At 39.4% G+C, this 17,435-nt stretch overlaps 1 protein-coding gene across 1 annotated transcript in view; it reads right to left on the bottom strand.

Moving 5' to 3' along the window:
* KCNMB4 (potassium calcium-activated channel subfamily M regulatory beta subunit 4) overlaps positions 1-17,435 on the bottom strand; it is a 59,574-nt gene that overhangs the window by 28,820 nt on the left and 13,319 nt on the right. Inside the window, exon 2 of the mRNA XM_013056051.2 lies at positions 1,715-1,842. Within this exon, the coding sequence (XP_012911505.1) occupies positions 1,715-1,842 (128 nt within the window). The remainder of the gene's footprint in view (positions 1-1,714; positions 1,843-17,435) is intronic.

Raw genomic sequence — 17,435 nt, 5'->3', positions numbered from 1 at the left:
TCCTAATTCCTCATGATACTTTGAGTCAGTTTTTCGTTTACATGCAACAGATGGCATCCTAAATAATATACAACTAAACCAAACTTGGAGATCAAGAAAAGCAGCAAAACAGCCCAGCAAAGGGGATGTCTATGAAGAGTCTTCATCAAGGCAGTCAAGAAGCAGGAGAAGCAAATGAAGAAGCATGGATACAAACACATAAGATATTATAGAACCGCACATAGTTCAGAGTAGCTACTGCAAAGAGTATGGGCATAAAGCTGAGGCTGGAAAAATGGGAGTTGGGGGTTGAGAACCCAAGGAGCCTTGTATGCTGTGGCAGGTTAAATATGGCCACAAGACCTTTGCCACTTCTTCTCTTAAGAAGCAGAATTGGTTTTCACACCCCATGAATCTGGCTGGCTTCGTGACTTGCTTTGACCAGGAGAATGTACCTAAAGTGATTTTATGTAAATTCCAGAACCAAGGCCTGGCTCATGTGAAATGCTGTCCTGCAGCTACCATATTGTAAAGAAGGCGATCTAGCCTAATGAAGGATGAGAGGCTAGTGGAAAAGAACTGAGGCCCTTTGGCCAGACCAGTACCAAGTGCTGAGCGGGAGAGGCCATCCTGGCCCACACAGCTAATCCCGCCATACTCTGACTGCACATAAATCTCCAAGCCAGCCCACAGAATTATAAGAAATAATGAATCACTGTTGTAGTAAGCCACTCGATTTGGGGTGGTTTGTTATGCAGCAAGAGGCACCTAATGATTAGGCCATGCCAAGATGTGCGGACTCTACTCAAAACTGTGAGGAGTCACCTGATTAAATTCATATTTTAGGAAGATCGACTTGGTGGCAGCGTCAACCATGGACTTGGCCTGGGGGCAGGTTGGAGGTAGAAGGACTTGTGTGGAACACTTGTGGTCAGAGTGGAGAAATCACGTGGATGTGACTTAAGACAGGGGTAGGGGGAAGGCAGAGAAGAGTCATCATGGAGGTAAAATCAGTGTGAAATCAGCATGATGGCAAATACAAGTTGCAGTGTGTAAAGGAGAAACGTGAACTAGTAATTACGGTTCTCTGGACTAGGTAAACGAGGGGATGGTAGTGTGCTTCACTAAGAGGGGGCAGGGGAGGAAAAGAAGGTTTAATGGAACTGGAACATCTAAGCAGAGAGTACGGCAAAGAGTTGTGAATACTCAATACCTGCTTAATGAAGAAATTAGTATGAGGAACCTGGATGGGTACTGCAGTGTTCTAGTCCAATGAGCCGTGGTTATAGGGCCTAACTGGAGCTTTCTCTAAATCAAGTTAAGTTTTAACGCTGTGAACTCATTTTCTTGATACTTCATCGGAATAGAAAGGAAAAGGAAAGGTAAGATTCCATGCAGTCCCAAATGCTCACAAATCAACACGTTGTTCCGTTTATGTGTATCCAATCTGTAATTCTCAGGAAGCAAGTACTACTTGTATCTGATGTTCCCCTCTGAAAGCACTTTCTTAATCTCTCCAGAGGGTAGCACCATGATAGAGGTTCTCTTTTTATCCCCCATATTCTTCACCTGCCTCCTAGCCTGTAAAATGGCTTCCCTAACTCCATGGAAAGAAAAAGTTGAGTCTACCCCCATGTCAGATATTTTGTCAAGTGAGCACAATCTATGATTTACTTTGTAATTAACCACAAAGGCTACAAGCAACTTTAATATGCATAAGCAAATACTGGCTTACCTTTGAAATTGATTAAAATAGCAAGTAAATGGCTGGGAACCAATCTCATCTTTCCAGTACTGTTGCCAATTCATGACGCTTTCCAAGTTCTTCTGATTTTCTCTCTTACAGGGAGGAATATAGGAGCACTAGCAAAACAGAACACAGAAAATAAACCTATTATTTTACAGAATATTGAAATATGGTCCTTTTTTTATAGGGAGATGATATGATGCATATAATAAATGTAATTCTGACCCACCTAATCTTTAATAGAGCCAAACTGAAATTATGGAACTATATTTCAAATTTCCAATTTGGAGCAATTATAGAAAATATTCCAATTAAATGTTGCAAAACATAATCTTTAGTCATGACAATAGGAGGATAGATTATAAACAGTTACAATCTAATGGCAAATTAAAAGCATGATATACGCTCTTTATTGTGGGCCTGTGAATCAATAGAGGGAAGGAAGGAAGGAAAGTAGGGAGGGAAGAAAGAGAGAGGAAGGAAGGAAGGAAGGAAGAGAAAAAAAGTTGGGTTTTATCTGCATTTGCTAACTATGGACCTTGATATTTTCCTCTTCCAACTCTAACTACCAAATCAAGCACACAACTCTCCTCAGATACTGCTTGCAACTGCTGAAACTCAAGTTTCCTTTTCTTACATTCTCTTGAACAATAAAATCAGCAGAAAATTTCCTCAGAAGTACATAATCGATGCATTTTGCTAACTGATGCCTTTTCCTGGCTCTGCCTCTAGCAAAGTAGTTCTCTCTGAAGGGGTCCAATGACTGTAAGCAATACCGAATTAGGATATTTGGGAAATTGTTCTCAGCTCTAGATGTTAAATTTAACCCTTAACATTCTAATCCAATTTCTCCGATTCAGGTTTTTTTGTTGTTTTTTTTTTTTTAGATTTCTTTTTTTTTTTTTTTAAGTAATCTCCTCACCCAATGTGGGGCTCACACTCATGACCTGAGATCAAGAGGCAGATGCTCCATCAACCGAGCCAGCCAGGGGCCCCTCTGATTCAGTTTTTACAATAATGATCACAATAAAGATGGTGCCAATTTACCCTTATTGAATGTTTACAATATGCCCGACACTGCAATAAACGCTTAATGGGCTTTACCTGTGTGCTTCTTACAACAACCTTAAAATGATCTCCAATTTACAGATGAGGAAACTGAGGTTTCTGTCAACTCTCCAACTAGATGCTGGTGATTTTATCCCATTCGACTCCCAGATGTTCTAGGAAAGTTTCCGATGTTAAGGAGTAGGGAAAAAAATAAAAAGAACTTTCACTTCATAGTATAGTTTTTTTAAAAAGATTTTATTTGTTTATTTGACAGAGAGAGAGAGAGAGAGAGAGCACAAGCAGGGGGAGTGGGAGGGAGAGGGAAAAGAAGGGAGCCTCAGCAGGGAGCCTGAGGCAGGATTCCATCCCAGGACCCTGGGACCAACTGAGACGACCAGGTGCCCCTTCATAGTATAATTTGATTTGCATTATTTTAGAATATATAACTTGTCAACACCTTCCTATTATTTTCTGGTAAAACACTGACTTTTTAGTATGATGTACAGTCCTCTTCAGCATCTGCCCTCCCCCGCCTGGGACTTAGCCATTTAGATACATAGTCCCAGGACACCTGGGTGGCACAGTCAGTTAAGCGTCTGACTTTGGCTCAGGTCCTGACCCTGGGTCCTGAGATGGAGACTTGCATCTCTCCCTCTGCCTGCCACTCCCCCTGCTGTGCTGTCTCTCTGATAAACAAACAAATAAAATCTTCAAAAAGAAGAAGATCTGCCACATGCCATCACAACTACTGGCTGGTTCATGCTTCTCTCTCTTCTTTCTTAATTTTTTTTTTTAAGATTTTATTTATTTGACACAGAGAGAGAGAGAGCTCACAAGTAGGCAGAGAGGCAGGCAGAAGGGGAGGGGGAAGCAGGCTCCCTGCTGAGCAGAGAACCCAATGCAGGGCTCGATCCCAGGACCCTGAGATCATGATGAGAACTGAAGGCAGAGGCTTAACCCACTGAGCCACCCAGGCACCCCTTCTCTCTCTTCTTTCAATGCATTTTCTTGTAGTTACCTTCTTTCCAGATGCAGCTCTGGTGCATCTGTTTGGGGAAACCTTCTCTTTCCTTCTCCACAGTTAAGCCCCCCTTCCGTTGTCCCGCCATAGGCATCACACCCCATGCAGGCACAGCTGTAATCCCACTTCCCACTATCACACTGGTTAGTCTGTTTGACATCAGCCTCCTCAATTCATCGGCAAGTTGGAACAAGGCTCTTTCCTCTTTTCTTTTCTTTCTTTTTTCCCCAATGCATCTTCACACTTAGGACTATGCCTGGTAATAGTGAAATTTCAAAAATGTCGGTAGAATTAATAATATCACACTTACATACAATTTTAAATTCAACATGATGAAGCTATTTTCACAGCAGTTAAACATTCCTCTTAACACAAAAATATTTTAACTTTTAGTCAATTAGGTTGTTTTCTATTATATGTAACAAATTTACAACACTTTACGCAAATCTTAGTTCCATGACTGGCTCACTGCCTATTTGCCCTCTGCGTATCTAGTTAATGTTCTGTTAATAACACTATAACATATATAAAGCTAAACTTTTCTGTGAAATTCTGAATTCTGAGATCTTCCAAAGCAGCAGTGGGGTTTAGAAGCAATAGAGGCTCTTAGATCCAGCTCCTGTCCTACTATTTGTTGGGTGTTTGGACTTGAGTAAATTACTTTTTTTTTCTGGATTTCATTTCTTCTGATCTGTAAACTCTCCAAAATAAATTCTAGTTCTATATTTCTTTGATTCTCTTCTTGGAGGTACTCCAAGAAAGGACCCAGCAGAAGGCAGGACTACAAACACTGTTGCAATATTTTTCCCAGAAAAGATCCTGCCCACTGGGGAAGATGTTGGGCAGCCTGACAGAGCCACTGTTCTAGCCCCCAAAAAGGACAAGTGCGGTAGGCCCTTTCTTAGAGACCTATACTTGGCATTAGCTTAGTGTTCATAAGGGGCCTCTGATTTTTTTTTTTCCTTGTTTGTGTGCTATAATGTGCTGGACAGTTCCTTTCCTTCTATTAAAACATTCTTCCTCCAGCATCATGGTCAATTAGTTTATAAAGTGAGAGTAGGTACCCCCTGATTGTGTTCTTCAAAGGATGTGTGAAATCTTAAAAGTCCATCGGAGCCTTTTTTTTTTTTGCAACGACTATACCTGACACGAGAGGTACACTGAACATTTGAGGGAATAACAACTGACAATCAAACGGAAGTAAGGCAGATTTTTAAATTTTGAAGTTAGCTCAGTTTGAATTCTTTGCTATTTAGTTTTTCTAAATAAAAATGGGTTTAGAAGAGACCCCGAATCGCTAAGGAAATGTTGAAAAACAAAAATAAAACTGGGGGCATCACATTATCTGATTTCAAGCTTTATTACAAAGCTGTGGTCACCAAGACAGCATGGTACTGGCATAAAAACAGACACATAGACCAGTGGAACAGAGTAGAGAGCCCAGATATGGACCCTCAACTCTATGGTCAATTAATCTTTGACAAAACAGGAAAAAATATACAGTGGAAAAAAGACAGTCTCTTCAATAAATGGTGCTGGGAAAACTGGACAGCTATATGTAGAAGAATGAAACTCAACCATTCTCTTACACCATACACAGAGATAAACTCAAAATGGATAAAAGACCTCAACATGAGACAGGAATCCATCAGAATCCTAGAGGAGAACATAGGCAGTAATCTCTTCGATATCAGTCACAGAAACTTCTTTCAAGATATGTCTCCAAAGGCAAAGGAAACAAAAGCGAAAATAAACTTTTGGGACTTCATCAAAATCAGAAGCTTCTCCACAGCAAAGGAAATAGTCAAAAAAAACAAAGAGGCAACCCACGGAATGGGAGAAGATATTTGCAAATGACAGTACAGACAAAAGGTTGATATCCAGGATCTATAATGAACTCCTCAAACTTAACACACATAAAACAGGCAATCATATAAAAAATGGGCAGAAGATATGAACAGAGACTTCTCCAATGAAGACATACAAATGGCGATTAGACACATGAAAAAATGTTCATCATCACTAGCCCTCAGGGAGATTCAAATTAAAACCACATTGAGATATCACCTTACACCAGTTAGAATGACCAAAATTAACAAGACAGGAAACAACATGTGTTGGAGGGGATGGGGAGAAAGGGGAACCCTCTTACACTGTTGGTGGGAATGCAGGTTGGTGCAGCCTCTTTGGAGAACAGTGTGGAGATTCCTCAAGAAATTAAAAATAGAACTTCCCTATGACCCTGCAATTGCACTCCTGGGTATTTACCCCAAAGATACAGATGTAGTGAAAAGAAGGGCCATCTGTAACCCAATGTTTATAGCAGCAATGGCCACGGTCGCCAAACTACGGAAACGACCAAAATGCCCTTCAATGGACGAATGGATAAGGAAGATGTGGTCCATATACACTATGGAGTGTTATGCCTCCATCAGAAAGGATGAATACCCAACTTTTGTAGCAACATGGACGGGACTGTAAGAGATTATGCTGAGTGAAATAAATCAAGCAGAGAGAGTCAATTATCATATGGTTTCACTTATTTGTGGAGCATAACAAATAGCATGGAGGACATGGGGAGTTAGAGAGGAGAAGGGAGTTGGGGGAAATTGGAAGGGGAGGTGAATCATGAGAGACTATGGACTCTGAAAAACAATCTGAGGGGTTTGAAGTGGCGGGGGGGTGGGAGGTTGGGGTACCAGATGGTGGGTATTATAGAGAGCACAGATTGCATGGAGCACTGGGTATGGTGAAAAAATAATGAATACTGTTATGCTGAAAATAAATAAATTTAATTTAAAAAAATGGGTTTAAACCCAGGGAATAGGTTTAAAAGAAGTATCTCCACCAAATGACAGCTCTATGATTTGACCAGGAGAGTCACGTCCACGTGTTTCTGGAAAGGTCAGACGAAAATCTTCACTGAGTGAGTAGAGTCTATATTATGTACGTTGTGGTTTCATGTGGGCAAAAAACAAACATTCCTCGCCTTTAGGATACCATGAGGTAGTGTGGATGGGTTTTTAGAAGCAAAGTCTTTACATTACAAAAAATTGCCTGTGATCCAAAATTCAACTTTTTTTTCATGGACTGCGTTCTTTCCAAGAGTATTATAGATTAAATGATGAGCTTATGATCCTCTAGTAACTTTTAAAGCTCACATCACCTTAGAAGGAAAATTGTTTAAAGGCTAAACCTTATGTTCTTAGAAATCAATGTTGTTCATTTTCTTGTATCTTGATTCTCCGATTAGTTTGTCTTTAAAATTTCTGTGAAGGCTAACTTAGCTTTCTCCCAAGATTCCTTCTCAGCTCGGCAAAGCAGTGTAGATTGTTAAGAATTTTAAAATAAGTAATAAATACCAATTCAAAGTAGTGTTCTAGGAAAAAGAAATGTTTCAGAAATTCAGTCAGAGACTCCTTTCCTCTCTCAGCTGTTCAAACCGGATGGGTTTCCAGGCTCTAGCATAGCATAGCTCTACCATAACTCTCTCACCTTTGGGGGAGGGGCACAAACGATACTATACACCGTATCAACAGCATCCCTTATTGTCATCGTGGCTAACATTTACTGATTATATGTGAAGCATCTCATGAATCCAAATCTCATTTAATCCCAATCAGCAAATGGTATCATCACCTATGTTTTACAGATGAGGAAATCGAGGGGCAGAGGTTTAAGAAAACTTTCCCTCCGTTACAATGGCAAATGGAAAAGTTGGGATTCAGACAGCAGGGTCTTCTTTTTTTTTTTTTTTTTTTTTTTTTTAATTTTTTATTTTTTATAAACATATATTTTTATCCCCAGGGGTACAGGTCTGTGAATCACCAGGTTTACACACTTCACAGCACTCACCAAATCACATACCCTCCCCAATGTCCATAATCCCACCCCCTTCTCCCAAACCCCCTCCCCCCGGCAACCCAGGGTCTTCTTAACCACTGCCCCACACGGCCCCCAAGTCCCTAACCTTAGGGCTTCCCAGTTGTCTCTCTTTGAAGCTGCCTGCTTTGGGAGTCAGGGAGATGCCCTGATTTCTGCATCCCTCGCTTAGAGAACCAGAGTAATGATTCTTTGGGAATGGAGTTGGTGCAGCCCTCCCAGACGGATGTGCTGAGGTATTCTGTGGCAATGCTTTGTTTCCTCAGAGAAATGCCTTGTGAGTCTTCATTTGTTCCCTCTTGTCTCAGTTTGGCTCCAGGCTTGGTGTTTGGTGCCATCGATGTAATTTCACTTAGGTGAATTTATAGACACAATGTCTTCGGTCACAGAGGACAATGAGTGTTCCCTTGGAGAAACTTCTTCATAAGATTCTGACCTTTTTTGTTTTTCACTTACAAAGGCAGCATTTCCCAATTTTTAATATCATTATCACCCAAATAACCTTCGCTATTGTCTGTGTCACTTGCTGCCTAAACTTGCATGAAATCATTTTCTTTAAAAAGTCAAGAGAACAAGAGGAATGTGATAAAAATATTTGCTTTTCTGGTAGAAAAAATATTTTTGATTTTTGAATTCACGAACCAAGTTGGAAGAATAGAGTGGGCTAAGACTTCTGTGAGTTTCTAAGGGAAGATGCAATCATCGTTTGATGTGGAATATTTGATTATGTACTTGTTATGACTTATTTTTCCATTATCTTATTTTAGGAATTATCAGGATTTATAATACCATTCTTTTCAGCCTATCACAATGGATTTATATTTTAATAGTACCCTCTTGAGTGTGTTCTTTTGTGTCTTGAGGATTGCATTTCAATCATGTGGGCAGAGTAGGCAGAAATCACTTTCTTCCTTTACTGAGTCATTTAAAAAACAATTGTACAAAACACGTGGTCCATTTAAACACTGGGGAGCAAGTTCTATGTTAGGCATTATCTAAGAAACAGAAATGGAGAAACTGCTTTTTTTCTCCAGTTTCTTTATTGACTTTATTTGGTTAGGGAGGATAGTATTGAAAGACTTAACACTAGAATGGGTTTAGCTGATTAAATAATTTCCAAAATAAACTTGGTTAGAAAATGAATTCTTGGTGTGCCTGGCTGGCTCAGTCAGTAGAGCATGCGACTCTTGATCTTGGGATGGTAAGTTTGAGCCCCACATTGGGTGGAGAGATTACTTAAAAATTTTTTTAAAACCCAAAAATAACTAAAGAAAACATTATCTATCACAACATAGGTCTAATTGTACTTTATACTACAATCCCCATTTTCTGTAATATCTGTAAGATATCTATGTCAGCTATGATTAGTAACTTTAATGACATTTTTGACAATATAAACACATAATTAGGAAAACACTACGGAATAAAAACTAACTGAACCATTAATAAACTCCATATTGTTTCATAGGCCTCAACTTCATTACTTGTGAACACACATGAACCTTATGAATGTTAAGTTAATTTAACAAACATATATGAAATTATATGTCATCTAAAAAAAAATTAATTGTAGGGCGGGGCTCCAGAATGTGTATCTATATCTGAAAGCTAAATGAAAATAATCTTGTGAAAGAACTTGAAGGTCAAACAAATGGCTTAGAAAATATAAAAAGTAAGGCTAGCTAAGAACAGGAGAAGCTAAAACAAGCTCTTTGGACAGAATCGGCTGGGCAGGTCCAGTGTGGTGCCCACCTTAGAACAGTGTTCGTCAAAGTCTGTCCCATGGACCACTTGGGTCGTTCATCAAAAAGATCTACCCTCCTGAGGGTCTGATTCTGTAAGACGAGGAATCTGTATTTTTAACAGCTTTCCTTTCCCTTGGAATAACAACTTTTTAGAACTGATAATTTATGCAACGAGCCATTCTTGATTGCTGAGTACTGGACAGAGTACAAAGATTAGATATTACTCACCCTTTTCTTGTCTCTCCCCTCCCTTCCCAGAAGCATGTAATGTAGTAGTAGTAGCTTATTCACAAAGTGCTTTGTGATTACAGAAGGGGAAGTGAAGATTTGGGGCTTTGGGGGTATGAGGGAAGCTTCCCAGAAGAAATGATTTTTGATTTGTGTCTTTAAGTTTGACCAGGAGTTTGCTTCTCAGAGAATGTCTTGAGAAGGTGACATTCCAAAAAGAAGAAATGGAATGTGCAATGACTTTGTCTGTATAAATGTTCCAGAAAGACTGAGTCATCTAATGTGCTTGGAGGATAAAGGGCATGGGGGATGGTGTTGAAAAATGCCCAATTATCTGAACTACTACTCACCGAAGAATTGTTCCTCTCTCCTTAAATGCTTCAATGAAAAACTGCTCACTACCTCCTGCATAGTATTTCCACCCACCCACCAATGCTCTTTTAGTTAGAATTTATTGTCATGCATTGATGCTATCTGCTTTCTGTAACTTAGTAATATTCATTTAACTTCTGGATTCAAGCAGACTGTTCAGGTTGATTCTATTAAAACTGAGAAAAGTTTCAACTGACATTCCACTTTCAAGAGAAAATAGTTCATTCAGCATTAGCATTAGAAAATAAAAATACAGTGTCTTTACTAAAAAACAGAGAGCGAATCTAAACAGAAAAAGTTAAACCAAAACAAGAAGTGTAACCTGGAAAAAGCTCAATAGTTATTATTTATAACAAGAATGATAGTACATGTAAAAATTGGTTCCATGGTATGTGATCCTAATTCAAAATCTTTGAGGGGTGGACCAATCCTCACAACCATATAGAACACTGAAATAAAAGTTTCGTAAGTGTTCATGCACGCATTCAGATAATGCCTCATTGATGGCATTATTTGCGTACTGCATTGTATACTGCGCACAAATTTCAATGTGTGTATGTATATTTAATGAAATATTACAGCCATCACTTCTGCATGGAGACCAACAAGCCCTCTATCCATGCTAAGTCCCCGAGGACCAGGACTGAGAGATGATGGTGATAAAAACGTGATGTTTCCTACTCATGGCAGGATGTGTTTTCCAACGATGGCTGCACAAATATTTATCCCATTTCACAGGCTTTTACAGTGTGACATTGACACTCTTCTATTCGGGGTGCAGCTTTATCTTTCCTTCCCTAGAACACGGATGAGCCTGTGATCTGTGCGACTTCCACAGCTAAATCAGAAAAGGCGACATAGCTTCTGCCTGCAACTGTCTCTTGGGAGTGCCCGCCCCTGGAATCTGAACACTATTCCATGAGGAAGCCAAAACTGCCCCATGCAAAGCAATCACACAGAATGGCCCATGTGGAGAGAATCCCAGACCCCCAGCCAAAAGCCAGCATCAATTGGTAAATAAGTGAGCCTTCAAATGATTCCAGCCTCAGCCCGGGGACCAGACACTGTGGAGCAGAGATAAGCTGTCCCCTTTGTGCCCTGTCTGAATTTCTGGCCCACAGAATTTGTGAGCATAATAAAAATAATTTAATCCACAGGGGTACTTGGCAGTGGCTAACAGATCATAGGGCACCTGGGACTAAAAAGATGAACACCTTTTAAGGTTCTCCTTGAACTACATACCTGAAAAAACCTGAGGTCTGATGAAATGTAGTCCAATGAGACACTGTGACATAAGAGAGGGCTCCTCATCCAGTCCCCAGGCCAAAAGCTCCTTGAACAAAGAGGAGGCTGGTCATCCTTGGGGACAGATCCCTTGGTAGTGCCTGAAGTAGCACCTACTCAAAATCTTCTAACCTTTCCCCAGAGAACATGCAGACATTTACCAGAGCAGCTGGGTAGGGGTGAAAGGGCAGACATTTATTTCACCTTTTAAAATTTTAACTCCATATAGTTAACATACAATGTTAGAGGAGTTTCAGGTGTACAATACAGTGATGCAACAATTCTGTACATTACTTGTCCTCTTAATTTCCTTCACCTATTTTATTCACCCCAGACTCACCTCTCCTCTGGCAACCATTGTTTGTCCTCTATAGTTAACAGTCTGGTTTTTGGCTTGTCTAGAAAGGGCAGACATTTAGAGTATTACTGGACGCTGGCTCTGTGCTAACCTTTAACCCTGAGGGCCAGAGGTGTGCTCACAACGGGGGCTCATAGCATCAGGAGTAAAATGGAGCTTTGGCCCAAGCTGGCATTATGATAGGCCCAGAGATTCCATGTGGTTGTTCCTATAGATCCCGAAGGTATAGATGCAACACATGGTACTTAACAACAGTCCTCAGTACCTCCCTTGACCCCCTTACTCACAGACAGAAGCTTTTTTGGTGGATGAGTCTGACACTACCTGCTCGTTCCCCAAATAGTAAACCAACAGACCAGTACTACCACCCTAGGAAGTCACAGAGATGATAGGAGCGGGATTCCTATCATGTCCCTAGTTAACTTGCCTAGTCAGCTCCTGAAGAGGGCTGACACATCTTGGAGAATGGCTGTATCGTTAGATGAAACCATGGTGGCCATTTCAGATCTTCTATTTATTGGAGCAAAGACACTTACCTCTGGAAACTATTCCATGGCGATTGATCTAGTAAATGTTTTTCTCTCCATCTTTGTGGAAAAAGTGTATCAGAGGCTGTTTTTACCTGGCCGAGAGGGTGCAGACTCTCCAGTCTTATTCAGGACTGTCTCACTCAGCACTACCTCAACTCTCTCTGGCTGTTATGCTCTACTCCAAGGGGACATAGACCCCCTCTATCCCACAGAACATTACAGTGTACATTGATGCTATCATGCTGATTACTGCATCTGGAAGCAGGGAGTACAAAGTGCCCTAGATTCTGTGCCAGTGAGTGGGAAATTTGGGGGAATGGGGGTTGCCACCTCAGTGATGCTTCTGGAAGTCTAGTGGTCTAGGGAATTTCTAAATACCCCTTCCAAAGTGAAAGACGAGTTTCTGCATCTTTCACTCCTTCATAATTAGAAAGAGTCACAATGCTTGGACTTCCTTATATTTTGGCAGAATCATAGACCCACTTTTGAGATTGCTACTTCGAGCCTTTATTGAGTGAACCATAATGCCACTGCTTTCCGTGGCAGCCAGAGCAGGAAAACCTGTTCCAGCTGCTCCAGGCTCCAGCCCTTTCAATTCACCTCTTTGGCCCAGTGCCTCCAACCATAATATGAGGTCTGTGCCAGACTGGGGGGTACATGGAGCCCACTGAGAGCCCTAGTAACATACAGCAAACCCATGCTTTCTTTGGCAAATATTTTCTTTCTAAGAAAACCATGGATTTGGTCCTGAGTGCCAGGAGGGTCAGGTTGTATAAGTATGGAACATCAAGTTTCCATGCCACTGTTGTACTCTGGGCTTTTTGACCCACTGAAACAGAAGGGTGCCATTTACAGGACTGAAGCAGGTCATGCTGGGAAGTAAGTGTCACAAGCAAATGGTTCACACTCCCAGTGTACCTTCTCTTTTTATACTACCGCCTTTCCCAACCTGTCCGCATAAACGGTTGTTAATCTAGGCTGGTTTTTCTAATACTGGGCTATACATGCCCCCAGGAGTGCCCTGAGGTGTGCTAGTGGGTTCTTGACCAGTTTGGATGGGTGGAAAAAATATGAGCTCAGTGAGCCTCACTTTAAGCAGAACTTCCGGTTGTTTGTTTCTCTCATAAGGAAAGATGTTGAAGGTACAGAGATACACTAAGTTATAGATGCTGCCTAATAAAATTGCGTTTTGATTAAAGGGGTGAGACCAGGTTAAATTCTCAGAAACGGAACTCTGGTCAAAACATAAAATCTAAAAGCTGTATTTCCCATGCATCCTTTCTCAGGAAGCTACTTGAGGATGTACTCCACTGAAACAAAGGTATAAACCAAGAAATAGGAAGGCACTGGGTCAAGGGAACACAGCACTCAACATGGGGAAGACACAGCAGGCCTAAAGTGTAACCAGTTCAATTCAGGGCAGTAGTGGGCTGAAGGAATCTAGAAAGGGCATCCCAGGAGATTTCTTTAAAGAGAAAAAAGTGGAGCAAAATGGTTACCTGTTACGAATAGTCATATGAAAAATAGTGTACAAAGTAGTTTTATGACTCTGTGGGAAAATTTTGGAAAAGGAAGAGAAAGGTGCATAGGAAAGTAAGAATATATGAAAAGGGGATGACTATCAGCTCAAGGAAAATAAACATTTATAGAAATGAACAATAAATTACATAGTTAAAATAAGTTAATGCTCAATACTAGTTTAGCCAAAAATTATGACAGAACCATATTTAAAGGATGAAGGACAGAAAAATGAGGTGGAATGGGATGGTGTAAGAAAGCTAAATCCTCATATTCCATTATGTGTGGTCAATGGTATCTTGAATATACACATCAGAGAGCCTACTAGTTGGAAACACAGAGATAAATATTAGAGAAAAATAAACTAAAAACATTTACACTGACAATAAAATATTGTTTACTATGTGTGAGACCATTATTCAAGGTGTTTCACACATATTACTCATTTAATTCTGATAACCCAATGAGATAGATACTATTACATTTCGTTTTACAGATAAAAAAAACTGAGGCAGAGAGGTTAAGTAACTTCCAAGGTCATACTACTACTTTGATTAAAAAATAAAGTAGGAACGCCTGGGTGGCTCAGTCAGTTAAGCTTCTGCCTTCAGCTCAGGTCATGATCTCAGGGTCCTGGGATTGAGCTGCACCAACCCCCACCCCCTTCCCTGCTCAGCAGGGAATCTGCTTCTCCCTCCCCATGGTCTTTCCCCTTTGTTTGTGCATGCTCTCTCTCTGTCACTCTCTAATAAATAAAATATTTTAAACTAATTGCTAAAATAAAGCATAATAGATACACAGGGTAAAACCCCCAGGCAAACATGCTTAACAGTTATACATTCTTCCAGGTGTTTTCTACATTTGATTTTAACATGAATGTGAGTACACTCTTCTCTTTCTCTTTCATTTAACAATATACCTTGGTACTCTCATATCTGCATAGAAAGATCTAGCTCATCCTTTTTTCAATGCTACTATATATGCAAGAATTATTAAGTTGTCCTCTACTAGAAAACATTAAAGGTGTTTCCAGTCTTTTGAAGTTCCAAAGGAGCAACAAAATTCCTTTTACAAGCAACTGTATGTACATATGTGAGAACAGGAAAAATAAAAATATGTATACATTCAAAATTTATGACTATTGTGTCCCAAAGAGACTGTATCAACTGCACTTCTGCTAGAAGTTTACAAGAGTGCCTATCCTCATATCCTTAAAAAAAATAAAAAGTAATATGGTATAATTAAACTTTCTGGTAGGTGAAATATGGGACTTCTTGTTTTAATTTACATTTTTTTAAGATTTTTATTTGAGAGAGTGTGGGTGCGGGAGAGAGAGAATTAGGGAGTCAGAGGGGCTGAGGAAGGGGGAAAAGCAGACTCCCCACTAGCAGAAAGCCCAACTCCAGGCTCCAGCCAAGGACCCTGGGATCATGACTGAGCCAAAGGTAGATGCTTAACCACCCAAGTGCCCCTAATTCGCATTTTAAAATAGAGGTAATTTTTTTTTATATATTTGAAAAACTATTTGTATTTCTTTCCTGCAAACTGACTATCCACAAACTCTTCCCATTATGGTCATTTTCTTGCTGATGTTTAAGAGTCTTTACATAGCAAAAAAGTTAATCTTTATGACATATCACCAATTTCCATTCTTTTGTTTCTTTTGACTTAATTTGTGGTATGTTTGGGATATAGACATATGTAATTTGTATCAACTCAATCTGTGAAACTCTATGCAATTAGACCCACATCAATGACAGAACCATTATCTATAACCACAGAAACAAGACCTCATCACTTTTGCGCTGTCTTAAGACTTACAAAATAAGGTATGTGACACTGTTCAAAAAAATATTTTAGAAAATATAAATAAGTAAAAATAAAAATTTAAACCTCTGGTGCTTCCATCATTATGATTACCATTGTTATCTCACAGGATTTTGTGTAAATATTAAGTAAAGTTGTCCCATAATTTTCATCTGAACATGTGTTCTATCACAGGTGTTTGTTTCAACGCATTCCTAAAATTATTAAAAAAAAAAATTCAGAAGTTTTCCTTGTTTCTCATGTGCTCTGGCACACTTTAAAATAGGAATAAAGGGGAGGAGGTGGGGGATGGGGTTACTGGGTGATGGGCATTAAGCTGGTCATGTGATATAGTGAGCACTGGGCATTATATACAACTGATGAAATCACTGAACTCTACCTCTGAAACTAATCCACGATATGTTAATTAATTGAATTTAAATAAAATAAAAATAATTTAAAAAATAAAATAGAATTAAAGTTATCTATTTTCATAGAATTGACCTGGAAACATTTACAATTGGAGTTTGTTTGAATATTAGTGAGATTATACACATTTTCCATGTGTCCGCTTAGTTGTAATTCTTCACCAAACTGTTTACGCTCTGACCCTGTGTATCAGTCGGGGTTCCGCAGAAAAATAGAACCAACGGTATACATGTAGACATATAAGAGATTGACTAAGATGAATTGGCTCACACAATAAGGGATATCCTACAATTTGCTGCTCACAAGATGGAGACCCAGAAAAGCGGGTGGTATAATTCAGTTCAAGCGTAAAGGCCCCCAGTCAGAGGGACACCAATATTGTGTTCCAGCTCAGCAGAGGGCAAGTTTGCCCTTTCTCTGCCTTTTTGTTCTATTTAATCCCTCAACAATTTGGATCATGTCCACTAGAATGGGTGAGGATGGTTCTTCCTTACTGAGACTACTGATTCAAATGCTAACCTCTTCCAGAAACACACTCACAGATGCACCTAGAAATCATATTTTATTAGTTCTCAACCCAGTCAAGCTGGCACACAGAATTAATCACCAAGCCTAGTGTGCTACTGAAGAGATGGCCATTTATGGCTAAGAGCTCTTCCTATGTTGGGTTTTGAATCATTTCTCTACCACAGCACAAATACTCTCCCAAGTTTGTCATCTTTCTTTAAATTTTAATTTTTTAAACATATATAAGCCTTTCTTATGGTCATTAAACAAATCAGTGCATTCCTTTACGATTTGTGCCTTTGGTGTCATGTTTAGAAAGGCTTGCATACCCCTAAAAATTATGTAAATATTTACCTATATTTTATCTATTACTTTCCCAGTTTATTTTTATACATCAAAATTTTTATTCCATCAAAATTATAGTTTTATTTTAATTAAATTTGTATCTTATTTTTATCACACCTTTTTTCAAATAATTTCTGAGTATTTTCCAAATAAATTTTATTTGGGAAATTAATATTTAAAAATATATATTTTTCCAAATAATAGGGAAGTTTTAACATCATTTACTGAGTAAGAGCCGTCTTTATGAATGACTTGAAATGTCAAAATTTGCAAAGCAAATCTCCTTTTAGCGTTTTTTTCTGATAACAGCTTTACTGTAATATAATTCACACACCATTTCATTCATCCATTTAAAATGTACAATTCAGGGGCACCTGGGTGGCTCAGTTCAGGGGCACCTGGGTGACTTGAACTGCCTTCAGTTCAAGTCATAGTCACAGTATCCTGGGATTGAGCCCCGTTCTGGGCTTTCCACTCAGCAGGGAGTCTGCTTCTTCCTCATGCTCTCTTTCTCTCTCTCTTGCTCACTTTCTCTCTCTCAAATAAATAAAACCTTCAAAAATTTGAATTTTACAATTAAAAAATGTAAAAAAATAGAATGTACAATTTAATGGTTTTTAGTAGATTCACAGAA

Source organism: Mustela putorius, unplaced genomic scaffold (genome assembly GCF_011764305.1).
Source record: "Mustela putorius furo isolate JIRA1106 unplaced genomic scaffold, ASM1176430v1.1 tig00537227_pilon_pilon_pilon, whole genome shotgun sequence".
In the NCBI taxonomy this organism is placed as follows: domain Eukaryota; kingdom Metazoa; phylum Chordata; class Mammalia; order Carnivora; family Mustelidae; genus Mustela; species Mustela putorius.
The sequence above is the reverse complement of the archived record's forward strand: the minus strand, read 5'-3'. Positions and strand labels throughout refer to the sequence as shown.